The sequence below is a fragment of the Lolium rigidum genome, chromosome 7 (genome assembly GCF_022539505.1).
Source record: "Lolium rigidum isolate FL_2022 chromosome 7, APGP_CSIRO_Lrig_0.1, whole genome shotgun sequence".
NCBI classification, from domain to species: domain Eukaryota; kingdom Viridiplantae; phylum Streptophyta; class Magnoliopsida; order Poales; family Poaceae; genus Lolium; species Lolium rigidum.
In genome coordinates, this window is record NC_061514.1 from 329,857,573 (window position 1) to 329,873,264 (window position 15,692).

Consider the following 15,692-nt stretch of genomic DNA (forward strand, 5'->3'; position numbering starts at 1 on the left):
GCGGCCGCGGAGGCGGCTGGGGAAGCGGAGGAGCCCCACGCTGACGGCGGGTGCAGCCCGCCGCTGCCGCCATTGCCCCCGAGTAGGGACGACGACGACGCAGACGGACCGCCGCTGCTCTGCGGGAGCGCCTCCGGCGCGGCAGCCATGGAGCTGGCGGCCCTCATCGTCGCCTAGCAACCGGCGGCGTCGAAAAACCCTCCGCCGCCGCCCGGTGACAGTAAAGTCGCCGGGAATCTTAATTTTTAGTCTAAATAGGTCCATAGTACCTAATTTAGGTGCAATGTGATCGGCTGAAATCGACTTCAATCACGAAACTTGTTTTCCAGCGTCGTTTGATTTTCTCGAGTTCGGTTTGGGTTTACAGTTTCTGTTCTGCGCCGAGTTCGGTTTGGGTTTACAGTTTCTGTTCTGCACCGTGCCCAAATGCGCTCTCAAATCGTTTTTCGGGAGACTGAACTCCGTTTTTTCGGTTCGGACTAATACGGGCTCTGTTAGAGATGCTCTAAGGTAATTGTGAGTTGGAAAAAAAACTAGAAAACCCATAGAATATCTAGACTTCTGTAAGTTGTTGTGAAAAACCTGTAGTATTTCATTATGGATCGACGGAAGTAGCAAATATTGCAGTATTGCGAAGACCTCATAAGTGTTCTAGCATATTATATATACTCCTCACGAGTTGCTTATTCTTGCACATGTCATCCTTTTAGCAACGAAAACTAACTACACAGTACACACGCGTATGCCTCCATGCGTACCTACGGACCGCGGTTACAGCTTCAGCATCAAGTCAAGCTTTGGTAGCTCCTGATCTCCATCACCACAGTGCGCAACACTTCGGCCACCAATCCAGCGCCGCTCCCCTTCGTCCTTGCCGGCCACCGCCGCCGTCGTCCTGCAGACGTTCGATGCACGCAACCACCTTGGAAGGTTGTTCGGTGCCGCCTCGCCGTGGATGGCGAACGCGCGGTCGTCCCATTGCAGTGCCAGCGGCACGCCGGCGTGGCGCGTTGCGAGCGTGCGCTCACGCTTGTGCGCGTTCTGGTGCCCACCGAGCGCCTGCGAGCTGTAGAACTGGCGCCGGCAGTAGTGGCACCAGAACAGCTGCCGCGGCTCCTGCCCGGCCTGCGCCGACAGTGACACGCCGGCCGGCACAGCAGCCAGAGGCGCCTCCACACCGACCATGCCAATGAGATCAAGCTCGGCCGGCCGGAGAAACGCCTCTCTGCCGCTGGCGCTCACGAGCTCTGCAGCTCCTGGGCCTTCGCCTCCTTCTCTAGCTCCTGGGCGTTCTGCAACCAGGAAAATAAAGTTTCAGAATGTAAGGAAGAACTTCAAATGAACTGACAAAGCACCTTCTTCTCTGAGCTCACAAGCACAATTACTAAAGTTATTGTGCATAATAACAAAGCAGTGTTGGTTCAACAAACCTGATGTTCAAATATCAAACACGTTTTGAATGGGTTAGCATTTTAAGGGGTGCACTTTGGCACAGCAACTGCCCAAATAATGAATTACATAATAAGTTGGTAAGTATTCAGTTAGCAGAAAGATGCTCACATACTCACATGTGTATTTTTGGTATAATAATATGCATACAGTAAGAGTTCAAGATACATGTGGAACTTACACAATGAGAACATAACCTCCCCAGCCACTCAGGCAATCAGGATCAACAGAAGACAACAATGCTTGTGAGATTGTCTCAAATAGTTCTTCGGGTTCATTTACCAAATAAAAATTGGAACAAAGAATTTGTCATATTTACAGTGCAAAACCACATAACGGAAATTACTATGGCACTCTGGATGGCATTTCTCAATCAAGTAAACGAACCATGTCTGGTTTATACATGGACTCACAAGCACCATATACTGATTCTCAAACAGTACCAGAAACCACAAAATCTTTTGCCAGCTCCTTGCATAAAGGAAGCACTTTAATCAGATTACCTGCTACAGATATAATAGCGAGACAAGAAAGCCAGCACTAGGATCCACACAATCAATATTTATCATGTTTCAAGAAACTCGACATGAAGCAATGTGGTTCCAAGAAAGTACATATCAGACGGAAATAGATGTTGGCATACTGCCTACATTAACAATGCAACTTTGTATGGCTCATAGCTAACCCTAAACAAGAGAACCCTTCCAAATCATCTATGTATTAATATATAGGCCAATATTAAGTGATTTCTTTGTTCTTAGTGCTTTTTATGCCTTAGTTTGGTTTTCCTGAAATACTTGGTTCAATATTCATGTTTTCTCAGGGAAGGCACTCTCCATACATCTTACAGTTACAACTGACCGCGGTTCAGTTCTTGGTGTAACTTGTTAGAAATAGGGAGCAAATGGATGAATCTTGACAAGAAATCAATCTCGACCCAGGATTAAATATATCTGAGGATTATGACTAACCCTAAGCTGAATACTGATAACTACGATACACATGCACATGGCAGATCGAAGTATGTGAACGAACCATTAGCACACAGACAAATTCAGATCAATTGGACTTTTGAGAAGTAACAAAGGAAAAAAGTCGCAGAAAGACGAGAACTAATACATACTTGGCACCAATACAAATCCATGGTACATATAAATGGCTGATCATTTTCTCCTAGCCCGGCAATAATTGTCTGGCAAAAGTATGGCCCAAACCTACATAAAACAGTTTGTAAGCAAAAGGAGACAAAGCTCTAAATACATATATAACATAACATATTGTGGGACCAATAGAGGGATGGTGCACAATATCAAATTACGACCTCACGGACGACAAAAGAAAGGTCATAAAATGCTTGTCTGAACTACTGGCATAGAGTATAAGTTTTTTAGGTGGACAACTGAATTACCATAATCGGAAAAAGGAGGGAAAGCATAAAACAAATCGCCCAGAGAAGTGAAATTAACCTTTTTAAGATTGTTTTTTTACATAACAGACATGAAATGCCCGACTTTAAATTAATGAAGCCACAAGGTTGACAAGCGCTATTACATGCTGCGGCATACAGCTTAGCCGAGATAAGATCAAAGAACTAGAGTACCCCTACTCCAGAAACTAGAAAGCATGGGGTCGGCCTCCCCGAAAAACAAACCGATCTAAGGACACTAAGGAGCTTGTAGGCCAACTGAATTTCAACATATTCTTTAACTGTAGAATAGGAATTGATACTATATATTTTTCCTACAGGAGGAAAACATGGTGATGCTTATTCGATTCATATTCCAAAAGAATATTTTAGGTCGTTGAGATCAGGGATCGCGTACCTATCATGGATTTAGTATCAATATAATACTGGCTGCAAGGTAACAAACTGAAGAATAAGTGAGGACACACACATAAAGAGCAAGAGTAGGAGAGAGGTTAGCCCAAGGTTAGGATCCAGAATAACCGAGTTTTGCCTGTGTACTGAGGGCTGAACAAAGAAACGCAGGGGGTGAATGGTGACACCCTCTCTCTGACAATAGCAGTTCCTCCCAATCACAAACAACCAAGTAACCAAACTGCAGAAATAACAAATCAGAGAAATAGGGAAGAAAAGAATGTGTAATTCTCCCAGAAAGATTGGACAAAACTCAGTTGCAAACCTAACCAAACAACCAGAGAAGATCCCTGCAGTCTCCATGCCCTGTTGCCGAAGAAAAGGTAGTTGCATATCCTGCCAGGCAACCAGGAAAGACGAGCAATGGCGAGGCCCTTTTAGCACACGTCTGGCTCCTTGGATGGTGGGATCTCGGGGGAAATTGTAATCCGTCAGAAACCACAAAAAACTCCAACTAATCTAGTCAATTCTGCAAGCAACTAATCTAGTTCAGTGTTGTTGGGTAAACTTATCCATAAATACCCCTCAAGTGCAACTCATCATATTGGATGCCTCCAACTAAAGTCGGTTTTTCCTGCAACTAATGTCAGTTCTGACTACAACTAATCGAGTTTCGTGTTGTCGGGCTAAACTCATCTATAGGATACCCCTCAACTGCAAATCAGCCATCCTATAGGATGCCTGCAACTAATGTCAGTTCTACCCACAATTAATCTAGTTGTGCGTTGTTGGGCTGAACTCATCCATAGGGATAACCCTCAAACTACAACTCATCCTATATGGTGACCTGCAACAAATGTCAGTTCTTCCACTAATGTCAGTTCCTCCTGTAACTAATGCATGAAAAGGCAACTTAAGAGGGAACAATAAAGAAACTTAATAAAAATGGGACAAGCAACTAATCCCTGGTTAAAGCAACTACATATTCACTGCAAAACAACTACATATAGTGTGTGCAGAAACTTGTAACATGCTAAAAAGCAACTAAATGCACACTGTAAAATAACATGTTGTGCATCCAGCAACTTGGAACATGCTCAAAAAAGCAACTAATTGTGCACTCTGAAACAATAACGTACATGTAGTGTGTCCCGCAACTCAGAACATGCTTAAAAGTAACTAAAGGACCTTCAAAGACTTAGTTAAACCCATAAACTCAAGGACCTTCAAAGACTTGGATCACTTAAGAAAAAAAAGCAGGGTGATCTTAAAACATGCACAAGTTTTCAGCAATAACACAAGAGAAGGGCAGTTGCAAAATTACCTCGACACAAGAGAAGGGCGAGGTCCTTTTAGCACGAGCTCCTTGGATGGTGGGATCTCGGGGGAAATTGTAATCTGTCAGAAACCGCAAAAAACTCCAACCATAAAATATTGAAGAACAACCAAGACATCTAGAAAAAGAAATAGCCCACCAAAATATCGATATTCGGCAGCAGCAGCCACTGGCGCCCACCAAACTACAACTGCAAAATAATGAGTCAAGAGATCAAAAACCAGAATAAGAACAAAAACTGAACACTCAAACTCCCAAATGTACCGCACCTGCACCCAGAAGAACAGGTGACGCTAACCGAACAGAAGCATGCCAATAACCTGTAAAAAAACAATAATAACCTCATGCAAAACCAGAAACTACCATGCAGTCAAAATAAAAACAAGAGAATCAAGCACTGAACCCCAAACAACAAAAGTGAAACAATAAGACCTAAGCTACATCTGGCCTCAGATTTTATTCTGCACAAGGCTCTACCAGCCGATGAGTTTCAGATGGATTCATGCACATATCCTTTGCACCAGAAAAGAACATCCAGGAAAAAAGAAGGCCTTAGAATAATTCATATATATCATTTGCGTCGAAGAGACCATGCAAAAAATTGATCCGCCTCAGATTGATTGCTTTTAATCATTTGAACCAAGTAAAGTCAAAAGAGAAACAAATTCCTGATGTGTCTGCCTTGTGGATTTTACACTTTCAGCAAAAGGAGCATCAGGTGGCAAAAAACAATAAAACCAAAAGGTAAATATGGTGCATCAGTGCATACTGCTGCAGTGGTCAATTTGCAACAGCTGAACCAGAATATATCATCATTGGCCAGAAATCCTAAACTAGCTCAATTTGAAGAAAACTAGTGCAGATTACTGTCTGACAGTGAATGGCTGAGAAAACTGCAAGGAGAACATACTGATGTTAGTAATGACATTTGTAACATGCAGTTATAAACAGTAAAAATGGCATGCCTTGATTCTTTGTAAAAATGTGTATACTAATCAAGTTAAGGGCTATATTTTTTATTTTTTTGGCAAGTTGAGTGTTTTTTATATACTAGCTTTAGTTATTTTATATTACTACTATAAGCTATGGAAGAGAGGGGAGGGAGCAATGTCACCGTTAGAGTTGAACTCTGTTGTTGCTCCACGGCCTCCAGACCCAATTCCGAACCACTTCTCGGTTAGTTTCTTCATAGTATAATCCTTAAGCTCGCAAAAGCTCTCCGCCCAGCCAACTGGTTCAACAGGATCAACTCCCAGCCCGGGGGCCCGGTCATGGGATTGCAAGTTAACGGGATCTGTCCAATCTGCCACGTATGCTGACACGCGTCGTTTGAACTTCGATTTGAATTCTGTCCAAGCTTGATATTTGTAGTGGTTTATGCGAACCAAAGTGGTCCACACTTTCTCGAAACCAGGCTTTAGTATAAAATGGTGTACAGAATTTGCAAGCGAATCTGCCACCGCGTCAAGGCGGACCAATGATTTGTGACGCTCAGCTCTCGTCAGCCGGCAGGTGTAGCCTTGGCACACCCCTTCAAGCGGATGTGCTGTTTGGCCAGAGGGACCAAAATCGTAGCAGGGGAGGAATATTTGGCCAACCTCCGGATCAACCGAGACAACCGATTCAAGTAACGATTTGGAAGGCTTCTCAACCTTATCCCAGTTTGGTGAAAAGATGAATTCATCTACGTCCATGAATGACATCCATTCGCAGGAAGGTTGATTCGAGGCTGCGCAATGAGAAAGCCCTGCTTCCTGCGTTTTCGTCCAGGGCCAGGCCACGGTGGAGATATCAATGCCAGCAGAGCTCAAACTCGAGACCTGGCCTGCTAGGTCATCCTCGCTTGCATTGTCGTATAGGAAGAACTTCTCAACACCGACTGCAGCATGGTACCTCACCCATTCAGGCAGAAACTTGGCGACATTTCGAACCATGGTGCAGGCACAGATCGATTTCCTTTCACGTGTCACAGGCAAGGCAGTGTTTTGTGGATTGTAGGTGGCAAGTGAGGGTAAAGGCTCCTGGCCGTTGAGGGCTACTGTGACATGGAGGTTGCTGGAATTGAAAGGAGCCGGTGGAGGGGGGCACCTGATCACCTGCTGGGCTGAAGTGGTGGCGGGGGAGGAGGCCACCGTGCCATCGGAGTCTCTGCTGTAGATGCACTTGATGTTGGAAGTGGCAGTGTTGATGACCCCTCTGTGGTGGTTCGTGCCCTTGGCGAAGAGGAGAAGATCGCCTCCGGGGAGAGGGGCGGAATCAAAGACGAGACTGTCGTTCCAATTGGGCAACTTGCGGAAATCGGCGGCAGGGGCAGGGGCGGGGGCAGTCGCAGGGGGAGCAGCCGAGGAGGAGTAAGAGGAAGATGAAAGCAGCAGGGGTGGTGGTTGGAGCGGCTGCTCTGAGCCGGGCAGGGGGCAGAGGTAGGCGTGGCGCCCGGGCCCCGGCAACCTCCCGAGCGCGCGCGCCGGGGAGGACGCCCCACCCTGGAAGACGCACATGGCGTTCCCCACGGCAGGGTCAGCGGACAGGACGAGAACCTCCCGGTCCGGGAGGAGGACGGCATCCTCCCGGAGTTGCGGCGGGGAGTGGTGGCGGTTGGGCAGAAGGCGCCGCGCGAAGGACAGATCGGCCTCTGATGTCTGGCGCGGCATCGACATTAGGGTTTCCGGCGGCGGTGGCCCCGGCGACCGGAAGAGCTGGTCCTGCTGCTGCGACCAAGTACCGCCGCCGAGGCCGATGCTGGAGGAGTGGGCGCCGAAAAAGAGCAGCGCGCCCACCGAAGCTGCGCCGACGCAGGTGAGGAGGCGCTTGCGGTTGCGGCGGCGACGACTCGGCATGGCGGCGGGCGGCGGCTTTGCGAACGGCGGCGGGCGGCGGTGGCTCGAGGAAAGCTGGGCGTTTTGGCTCGCGCGCGGGGCGGGGAGTTGTGGTGCTTTTCGTGCGCTGTGTTGCTCGGGGAATCAGAGACAGAGTTTGGATCTGGTTCCCGGAATTCTGAGAATATATGGACCTGAATTGGAATTGGAATCGAAATCGGACCGGTTGCTTTACTTTCACGCAACGAAACCCGTCCAAATTTGGGTCGGTTCAAATCAATTAGAAATCGAATCGGTCGCGTTACTTTCACGCAACGAAGCCCCCGGCTGGATCTCGTATTCGTGGAAGGACACGTCCCGATACGCAGCAACCGGCTCGAACTCGTATGCGTGGAAGGATACGTCCAGATACGCACAAACCGGCTCGAACTCGTATTCGTGGAAGGATACGCCCCGATACGCACCAACCGGCCGGATCTCGTATTCGTGGAAGGATACGTCCCGATACTTGCCATAATTTCTAGATTCTTGCTGTGGATTAAAAATGCTCATCAAAGAAACCGCAAAGGACTTTTGCGTTTTATTTCATTATTATTTAAAAAAAGATAGAGTTAGGTTTACATCCTCCTAGGAGGCGGATTACAAGTTTAAACAAATTTAATTTAATTTAAACTAGAGTTCATTTAAACTTAGCCCTATTTTGGGCAATTTATACACAAAAGAAAGCCCTATATGAGCTTTAAACTAAAAAAAACCCTAGTCCAAGGTTTGGGACGCGGTGGCCGCCGGTGCGCCACCCTACTCCCAGTAGCACTCGTCATCAGCGCCGTCGTCATCGACGCCCCCGGCGGCGACGCGATGTTCCGACTGGACACGCCGGAGGGCACCGGGGACTCCGGCCAGGGCGACCACTGCGCCCTTTCCCAGGCGGAGTGCTGGTCCAGAGGGCTCGCCGGCCTGCGCAGGCGTGCCAGCCGCGCCGCCTCCTTCTGCCGCTACTCCGCCGCAGCGGCCTGCAGCTCCACCTCGTGCCGGAGCGCGGCTAGGCGCTCCTCCTCCTGCCGACGCGCCATGGCGAGGAACGCCCACGCCTCGGCGTCCTCCTTGGCCTTCTCCAACGTGGAGGCGAGGTGCGGCCATTTGGCCAGCTCCTCGAGGTCGTTGACCTGGCGGGACGCCGCCAGCGCTGCCTGCAGCTCGGGGTCGTCGTCCTCCTTAGGCTGGGCCTGTGGCGCTTGCGTTGGCGCCGCCGCGGGCTCGTCGATGTAAAGGCCGCCGGGGCGGCGGCCAGCCCTCCTAGCAGGCGTGCACGCGAGGCCTCGCCGTCGCCGAGGTGAAGCACGTGCACCGGCGCGCTTCGTGCTCCACCTCAAACCACAAGTCCCAGTTCGGACTTGTGTCGTTGTAGGTGGGGTCCTCCTAGAGGTCCGCCGGCAGTTGCACGCGCCGTCGCCGAACTCCGTGACGCTGGCGCGATCGAAGCCCGGGATCGGCGGCACCGGAACCCGATATGGGCTCAGGTGCTAGCCGTGGGGGAGGTGCACGTCGCCCCACGGCATTGGGACGCCGGCCTCCCAGAACATCTGCGCCACCGCTACGATAACGTAGATCCGGTCGCGGATGGGAGCCGACGGCCCCATGTCGAAAGCCGCCGGTGCAGCTCGCCGGCTGCTACCGTCCTCGTGGTCGTTGGCGGATGGCTCGAACTCTCGCTTCGGGGCCATGGCGGCGCGGAAGGTCGAGCTCGTGCGGCCGGAGTGGAGTGGTGGAATTGGAGTCCCCCTCCCTAGTCCACATTTAATTGGACTGGGACACCGACAGGTAGGCCAGACACGCGGACCAGGCGGACACGCGGGACGACGCATGCCATCCGCGACCACGCAAACCTAGCCCAGATTTGGGCCGGGTTTGGGTCGTCCCGGATACCGCGGCCATCCGCATTTGCGATGCGTGGCCACGTTGGGCCGCGGTTTTGTCCGTTTCGACCCATCCGGATGCCCGCGGGATGGGTCGCCACGTTGGAGATGCCCTTAACCCCTAGGCACCTGCCCTGAGCCCAAAGCCTGATTTCTTCCTTGATGTTACAGCTCCAGCGTCAAGTCAAGCTTTGGCAGCACCTTATCTCCATCACCACAGTGGCCACCGCCACCTGCCGTCCCCCTTGGTCCTTGCTCAAAACCACCGCCGTCCGGCGTCCTCTGGAGGTCCGATGAATGAAAACAGCACAGAAGCTAGTTGCTGCGCCGTGGATGGCGGAGGCATGCCGTGTGGCGCCTTGCGAGTGTGCGCTCACTCTGGGGCGCGTTGTGGTGCCCACCGAGCGCTGTAGAACTGGTGCCGGCAGAAGTGGCACCGGAATAGCTGCTCGGCCTCCGCTGATACCGCCAGCAGAGCACACCCAGAGGCACCGCCCCGCCGACTATGCCCATGAGGTCGAGCTCAACTGGCCGGACAAACATCATCCCGTCGCAACGAAGCCATGATCATCATGGCCTCTAGCGCTCACAGGCGATGCAGCTACCCAGCCTTCTCCTCCTCCTTTCTCCACCGCTCTCCCATGGGCAAACAAGACATCAAAATGGAATGTAAGTTTTATGTAGATGAGCATGGTTGTACATGTCAGGTGACTCCACAGACTATTACAGAACATCTTCTTTTTAGCCTTTTATAAGTTGACATAATGAAAGTGATTGGCTGATGCTACCGAAGATCGCCATTTGTGTGGGAGAATTTGTTTCCTATGCCGTAATGACATAATGAAAGTGATGGGTATACTGGGGCTGGGGTTACTATATAGTAAATGGTAGGTTTGGTGTGATCCAAAAAAAAGTTAAGATGTCCCAGCATGTTTCGTTCTTGTACCCACATTATTTGTCAAACATGCATAATAGGTTGGCTTACTCTAAAGCAATATTACCACAATTCAGGAACTGACTTGCAGGGAAGTATATGACCCTAAGTGGTCTGATATAGCTAACTCGCTATGAGTGGCAACCTTAAAACATGAAACAAACAGTCCGAACTATCATAGAGGGCATATGATGTCATATACTCGCAGGCGGTATCATCAGGTCAAACGAAAGCACAAGAGCAATGATCGCATGACAATCAAATGAAATTCTTCCAATCAGTTTTTGCAAAGGTGTGCTGTAACAAAGTACATACACAGGCACATGTGCTTTCAGTGGCATGTCTCGAAGGTAGGAGCGAAAACAGAAAAAACAATCATTTTCGTGCTTGAGGTTCTTTAGTTTGACACATGCATATTTTTGGTATAGTAATATGTAGGAGTTTGAGATATGTGGAACTTACACAATGAGGCAATCACGGTCAACAGAAGACAGCAATGCTTGCGAGATCATCTCAAACAGTTCTTCAGGTTCCTTTACCAAACAAAAATTTGAACAAATCGTCAAATTTGCAGTACAAAACCAGATAACGGAAATTACTAACCACAAAAGGTATTAGCTTTATGATATCACATATGGTGATGCACACAGTTCTCAAGTAAGTAAACGAACCATGTCTGGTTAATACATGGACTCACGAGCACCATGTAATGATCCGAAGCAGTGCCTGGAAACAACAGAATCCTTTGCCAGTTCCCTGCATAAAGGAAGCACTTTTGATCAGATTACCTGCTACATATATAATACTCCAAATGGATATTGGCTAAATAAGAAGCCAGCATTAGGGTTCACAAGAATCAATATTATCACGTTACAAGAGACATGGCATGAAGCACTACAGTCCCAGGAAAGTACAGATCAGATGGAAATGGATATTGGCATGTACTCCCTCCGTGTTAAAATAAGTGTCTCAACTTTTTCTAGATACGGATGTGTCTATAACTAAATGTGTCTAGATACATCCGTATCTAGACAAAATGAGACACTTATTTTAGACCGGAGGTAGTATCTACATTAACAAGACAGGACGTATGGCTCCTGGCCAGCCCTGAAACAGTACAACCCTTCCAAATCATTTGCCTTATAATATATAGGCCAATATTAAGTCATTTACTTGTTCCTGGTGCATTGTATGCCCTAGTTTGGTGTTTTATGAACTTCAATGTTTAATATCCATGTTTTCCAGGGAAGGCACTCTACATACATCTTACAGTTATCATTGCCATCTTTTAGTTCGTGGAGTAATTTAATAGAAATAAGGAGCAAATGGATGGCAATTGACAAATAATCCATCTTAACCGCTGATTAAATACGTGTGAGGATTATGACTGAGCCAAAGCTGATAAAGAGAATACTCTTCAGTATCATACACATGCCCATTGGAAATCATGTATATGGAACTGGAAGTATCTGGATGCAACATAGCACACAGACATATCCAAATCAAATGGAATATTGAGAAGACGGGACCTTATACATACTTGGCACCAATGCAGTCTATAAATGGCCGATCGTTTTATCCTAGCCCAGCAATAATTGGTTGACAGAAGTATGGCCCAAACCTACATATCATGAACTAACGATGTTAGCCATCTCCACAATTCAGAAAATAGAAGGGGTTGTAATAAGACAGAAGGTAATGTATAAAATAACACCAATGCCACAAACCACCTACAGATTTCAGCTAATCAAAAATATGATTTAACCCATAATACCTATAAAGGACACATAACAACAAGGAGAATTGCACAACGCATCAGCATAACTACAAAAGGCATTAACCTATATATCTGAGGATAACATTTCAAACTAAACCACCACAATATCATCATTTTTCTTAAATCACAAATGTTCATAGCAATTCAGTTCAATAAGTCCAAATTTACTTCATATTCTCAGCAATTGTCCATGTTTTCACATGAATCAGTACTCTTAACTCCATTCCCATTGTGTGCTGCTACAAATCAGGTTACCAGGGCTTGGAAATTCTCACCTTTTTCGGTCTCAACTCATCTATAAGAATACCCCCGCAACTACAACTCATCTTATATGATGCCTGCAACTAAAGTCAGTTCTGCCAGCAACTAATGTCAGTTCCGCCTGCAACTAATCTAGTTCCGTCTTCTTATATGAACACATCTATAGGACTACCCCTCAACTACAACTCATCTTATATGATGTCTGCAACTAAAGTCAGTTCTGCCAGCAACTAATGTCAGTTCCGCCTGCACCTAATGTAGTTCCGTCTTCTCAATCTGAACACATCTGTAAGAATACCCCTCAACTACAACTCATCCTATAGGATGCCTGCAACTAATGTCAATTCCGCAAGCAACTAATCTAGTTCAGTGTTGTTGGGGTAAACTCATCCATAAATACCCCTCAAGTGCAACTCATCCTATTGGATGCCTCCAACTAAAGTCGGTTTTTCCTGCAACTAATGTCAGTTCTGACTACAACTAATCGAGTTTCGTGTTGTCGGGCTAAACTCATCTATAGGATACCCCTCAACTGCAAATCAGTCATCCTATAGGATGCCTGCAACTAATGTCAGTTCTACCCGCAATTAATCTAGTTGTGCGTTGTCGGGCTGAACTCATCCATATGGATAACCCTCAAACTACAACTCATCCTATATGGTGACCTGCAACAAATGTCAGTTCTTCCACTAATGTCAGTTCCACCTGTAACTAATGCATGAAAAGGCAACTTAAGAGGGAACAAAAAAGAAACTAAATAAAAATGGGACAAGCAACTAATCCCTGGTTAAAGCAACTACATATTCACTGCAAAACAGCTACATACAGTGTGTGCACAAACTTTTAACATGCTAAAAAGCAACTAAATGCACACTGTAAAATAACATGTTGTGCGTCCAGCAACTTGGAACATGCTAAAAAAAGCAACTAATTGTGCACTCTGAAACAACTACGTACATGTAGTGCGTCCCGCAACTCAGAACATGCTTAAAAGTAACTAAATGTGCACTGTGAAGCAACTAGGTGATCTGATAACCACAACTTAGTTAAAACCATAAACTCAAGGGCCTTCAAAGACTTGGATCACTCAAGAAAAAACGCAGGGTGATCTTAAAACATGCACAAGTTTTCAGCAATAACACAAGACAAGGAAGTTGCAAAATTACCTCGACCCAACGATTAGGTTGGCCGCCGAGCCCAGGAGTGAGAGGCTGCCAGCCACCGAGCTCACCTAGGCCAGGAGCAGCCACATGTTGGTCTCCACTCTGGGGGGAGATCGCGCTGCCAAGGCTGCCACCCGCGCACCGAGTAGCAGGACTGAAGCAAAATACAGAGCATTCTGTATGTCAGATAAGTGGTGCATATATTGACACGCATGAATTATGAATTATGACTTGGAAAAGAAATGTTCAACTGTTAATGTTCTTTCTAACGACTGGCCGGTCCGAAAGAAGTTCTGGACCTGACAGTGTTGCTACCAAAGTACCAATCTATAATAGCTTCAGACTTGATAACACAGCCAATCCAAGCTAAATTATATCACCTGACAAGCTGAGCTACAGTGGGGTATGCTTTTTAAGCAATGGGGAGGGACAAGAACTAACCAGTAGGGATATGCGACGCCACGCTTGAGAGGAAAAGGATCCCCAACAAAAGGATGACTACCCGGTCAGCGTGTTGATGCGCGCATATGGCTCCATGAAGGCATGAACTCCCAGAATGCGCTGGGAGTGCCGGTCTTATTGAAGCCGTCGACGGTGATGAACACCCCGCAGCAGTGGGTATGAGACCTGAAATTTGTTTGGCAGCAACGCCACAGTAAGCAACAATAGGGTACAGATAAACACCACCAAACTACCATCTCTGGGATTGCAACTAACCATTTGTTAGACCGATATGTTAAGATTTCAATCAATTTTTAACTATTATGAGATGCAACTGGTAATTGGAGTGTGGATTTTAGTGTCAGAAAGAGCACAGTGGAAAATTTAATCTGCTGTAGTACACATTCTAACTTTTTCTTCCTAATATGATGTAAACAAGAGTAAAATCTGCACATGTGTGGCTAATCTTAAATTCAATTCAACTGCAGACAGAAAGATATAGACCTGAAGCAGAAGCAATTGGTTAGTTTTCTTCTCGAGCATGATCGGACATTCTTGAAGTCGAGGACGACGAGCGCGAGGGCGGCGGTAATGGCGCTCCAGCACATGTTGACCATCAGCAGCAGGGCAACCGGCATGCCCAAGGTGATGGAGAACACGCACGTCTTCCACTTCCATTCCTCCATGGCCACCTCCTCCTTCTCCTCCACCAAGCTGTACTTTTTCTACTCCCTCCGGCCCGATTTAGATGACTCGGCGCAAAATGAAATGTGAATCCAATGCCAAGATCCACTTAGGTTGAGTTCATCCCCGATTTGATTGTCCAAAATAAGGGAAAAATGTTCAACCAAGTTCTTGACTGCTCCTTGTGCCAACACCTAAGCGACAACAGAATCCCGAGTAGGTTAACATGACTATTTACCATATAGGCTAGCCCCGGAGCACTGGCTACCTCCTGGGACGGCGACGTCTCTCTCGTCGCCGAGGCCCTGTGGGGAGCAGGTATTTCTTGATCATTTCTTTGATGCGCTCCAGCCCTAGAGCATGCAGATCTTCCTCCATGCTGGTCATATGCTTCTGGTACTCCTTGGCGAACTTCATGGCTAGATCCCAAGACAAAAACACAACGAGATCATGATTAATTAGCACGGTAAGTCTTCGAAGGAGAAGAGATTTGTTGCAAATAAAGTGATTAGCTAGGGAGAATACCTTGCTGCTAAGGCGCGACTTTTCGAGAAGATGGAAGTACCAGATAGACCTTTTTCCAGGTTTCTTGTTGCCTGCTGCTGTTTTGCTGGAAGCATTGGTTCTCTGAGTGTTAGCTGCTGGCTGTGGCTTGCTTGGAAGAGTTGGCCTGCCACAAAAAGGTAAGGACAGAAATAAGTTGATTTGTCAGTGAGATGAACAAAAACTGAGTCACCAATACACTGAGATCTCTGGGATGATGACCTTTGTTGGCATTTATCACTACTTGAGGAAATCTTCGTTCCATCACAACAGATATTACTTGAGCCATTGAGTTGTTGTTCAGTCATCTGCCCCGATAATTCCATTGATTCATGAACCAGGTCCTGCATGTTGATTAAGAATACATACATTGCATCAGATAGCAATTCTTGATGCTATAAGACAAAGGAAACTAAGATGAAATCCATTTCGGCATAGCAAATAAACTGGAAATCCAACTTGAGCTACACAAGTTACATACATTTATATTTTGTCTCTATAAGCATCTAAAAACACATGTGGCTCTCTGTCCGGAATTAACGTGACAGCCCAG

General features: G+C 47.1%; 2 protein-coding genes and 1 long non-coding RNA gene across 3 annotated transcripts; all 3 read right to left on the reverse strand.

The window, feature by feature from the left end:
* Nucleotides 1–534: 534 nt before the first annotated feature.
* On the reverse strand, nucleotides 535–2,989 carry LOC124669743. Its single transcript, XM_047206299.1, has 2 exons — nucleotides 2,573–2,989; nucleotides 535–1,292 (listed from the first exon to the last, which is right to left on the reverse strand). Exons 1-2 carry the CDS (start codon nucleotides 2,598–2,600, stop codon nucleotides 772–774), a joined length of 549 nt encoding a protein of 182 aa, XP_047062255.1. The 5' UTR covers nucleotides 2,601–2,989; the 3' UTR covers nucleotides 535–771.
* A 2,691-nt stretch (nucleotides 2,990–5,680) lies between these two features.
* On the reverse strand, nucleotides 5,681–7,441 carry LOC124673414 (glycosyltransferase family 92 protein Os08g0121900-like). The gene has a single exon (XM_047209497.1). The coding sequence runs from the start codon at nucleotides 7,439–7,441 to the stop codon at nucleotides 5,681–5,683; it is 1,761 nt and encodes a 586-aa protein (XP_047065453.1).
* Nucleotides 7,442–10,522: 3,081 nt separating this feature from the next.
* Nucleotides 10,523–15,690, reverse strand: LOC124669744. Its single transcript, XR_006992309.1, has 10 exons — nucleotides 15,621–15,690; nucleotides 15,362–15,483; nucleotides 15,122–15,266; nucleotides 14,865–15,015; nucleotides 14,417–14,790; nucleotides 13,913–14,098; nucleotides 13,475–13,625; nucleotides 11,811–11,891; nucleotides 10,942–11,026; nucleotides 10,523–10,803 (listed from the first exon to the last, which is right to left on the reverse strand). It is a non-coding gene; the product is annotated as an uncharacterized LOC124669744 (long non-coding RNA).
* Nucleotides 15,691–15,692: the final 2 nt, after the last annotated feature.

What these genes read in the sequence shown, in the direction of transcription:
- LOC124673414 (XM_047209497.1), bottom strand. Translation starts at nt 7,441, where the DNA reads ATGCCGAGTCGTCGCCGCCGCAACCGCAAGCGCCTCCTCACCTGCGTC.
- LOC124669743 (XM_047206299.1), bottom strand. Translation starts at nt 2,600, where the DNA reads ATGTACCATGGATTTGTATTGGTGCCAA. An exon ending in TGGATTTGTATTGGTGCCAA is followed by an intron (nt 1,293 to 2,572) that starts GTATGTATTAGT and finishes TCCTGGTTGCAG; the next exon opens with AACGCCCAGGAGCTAGAGAA.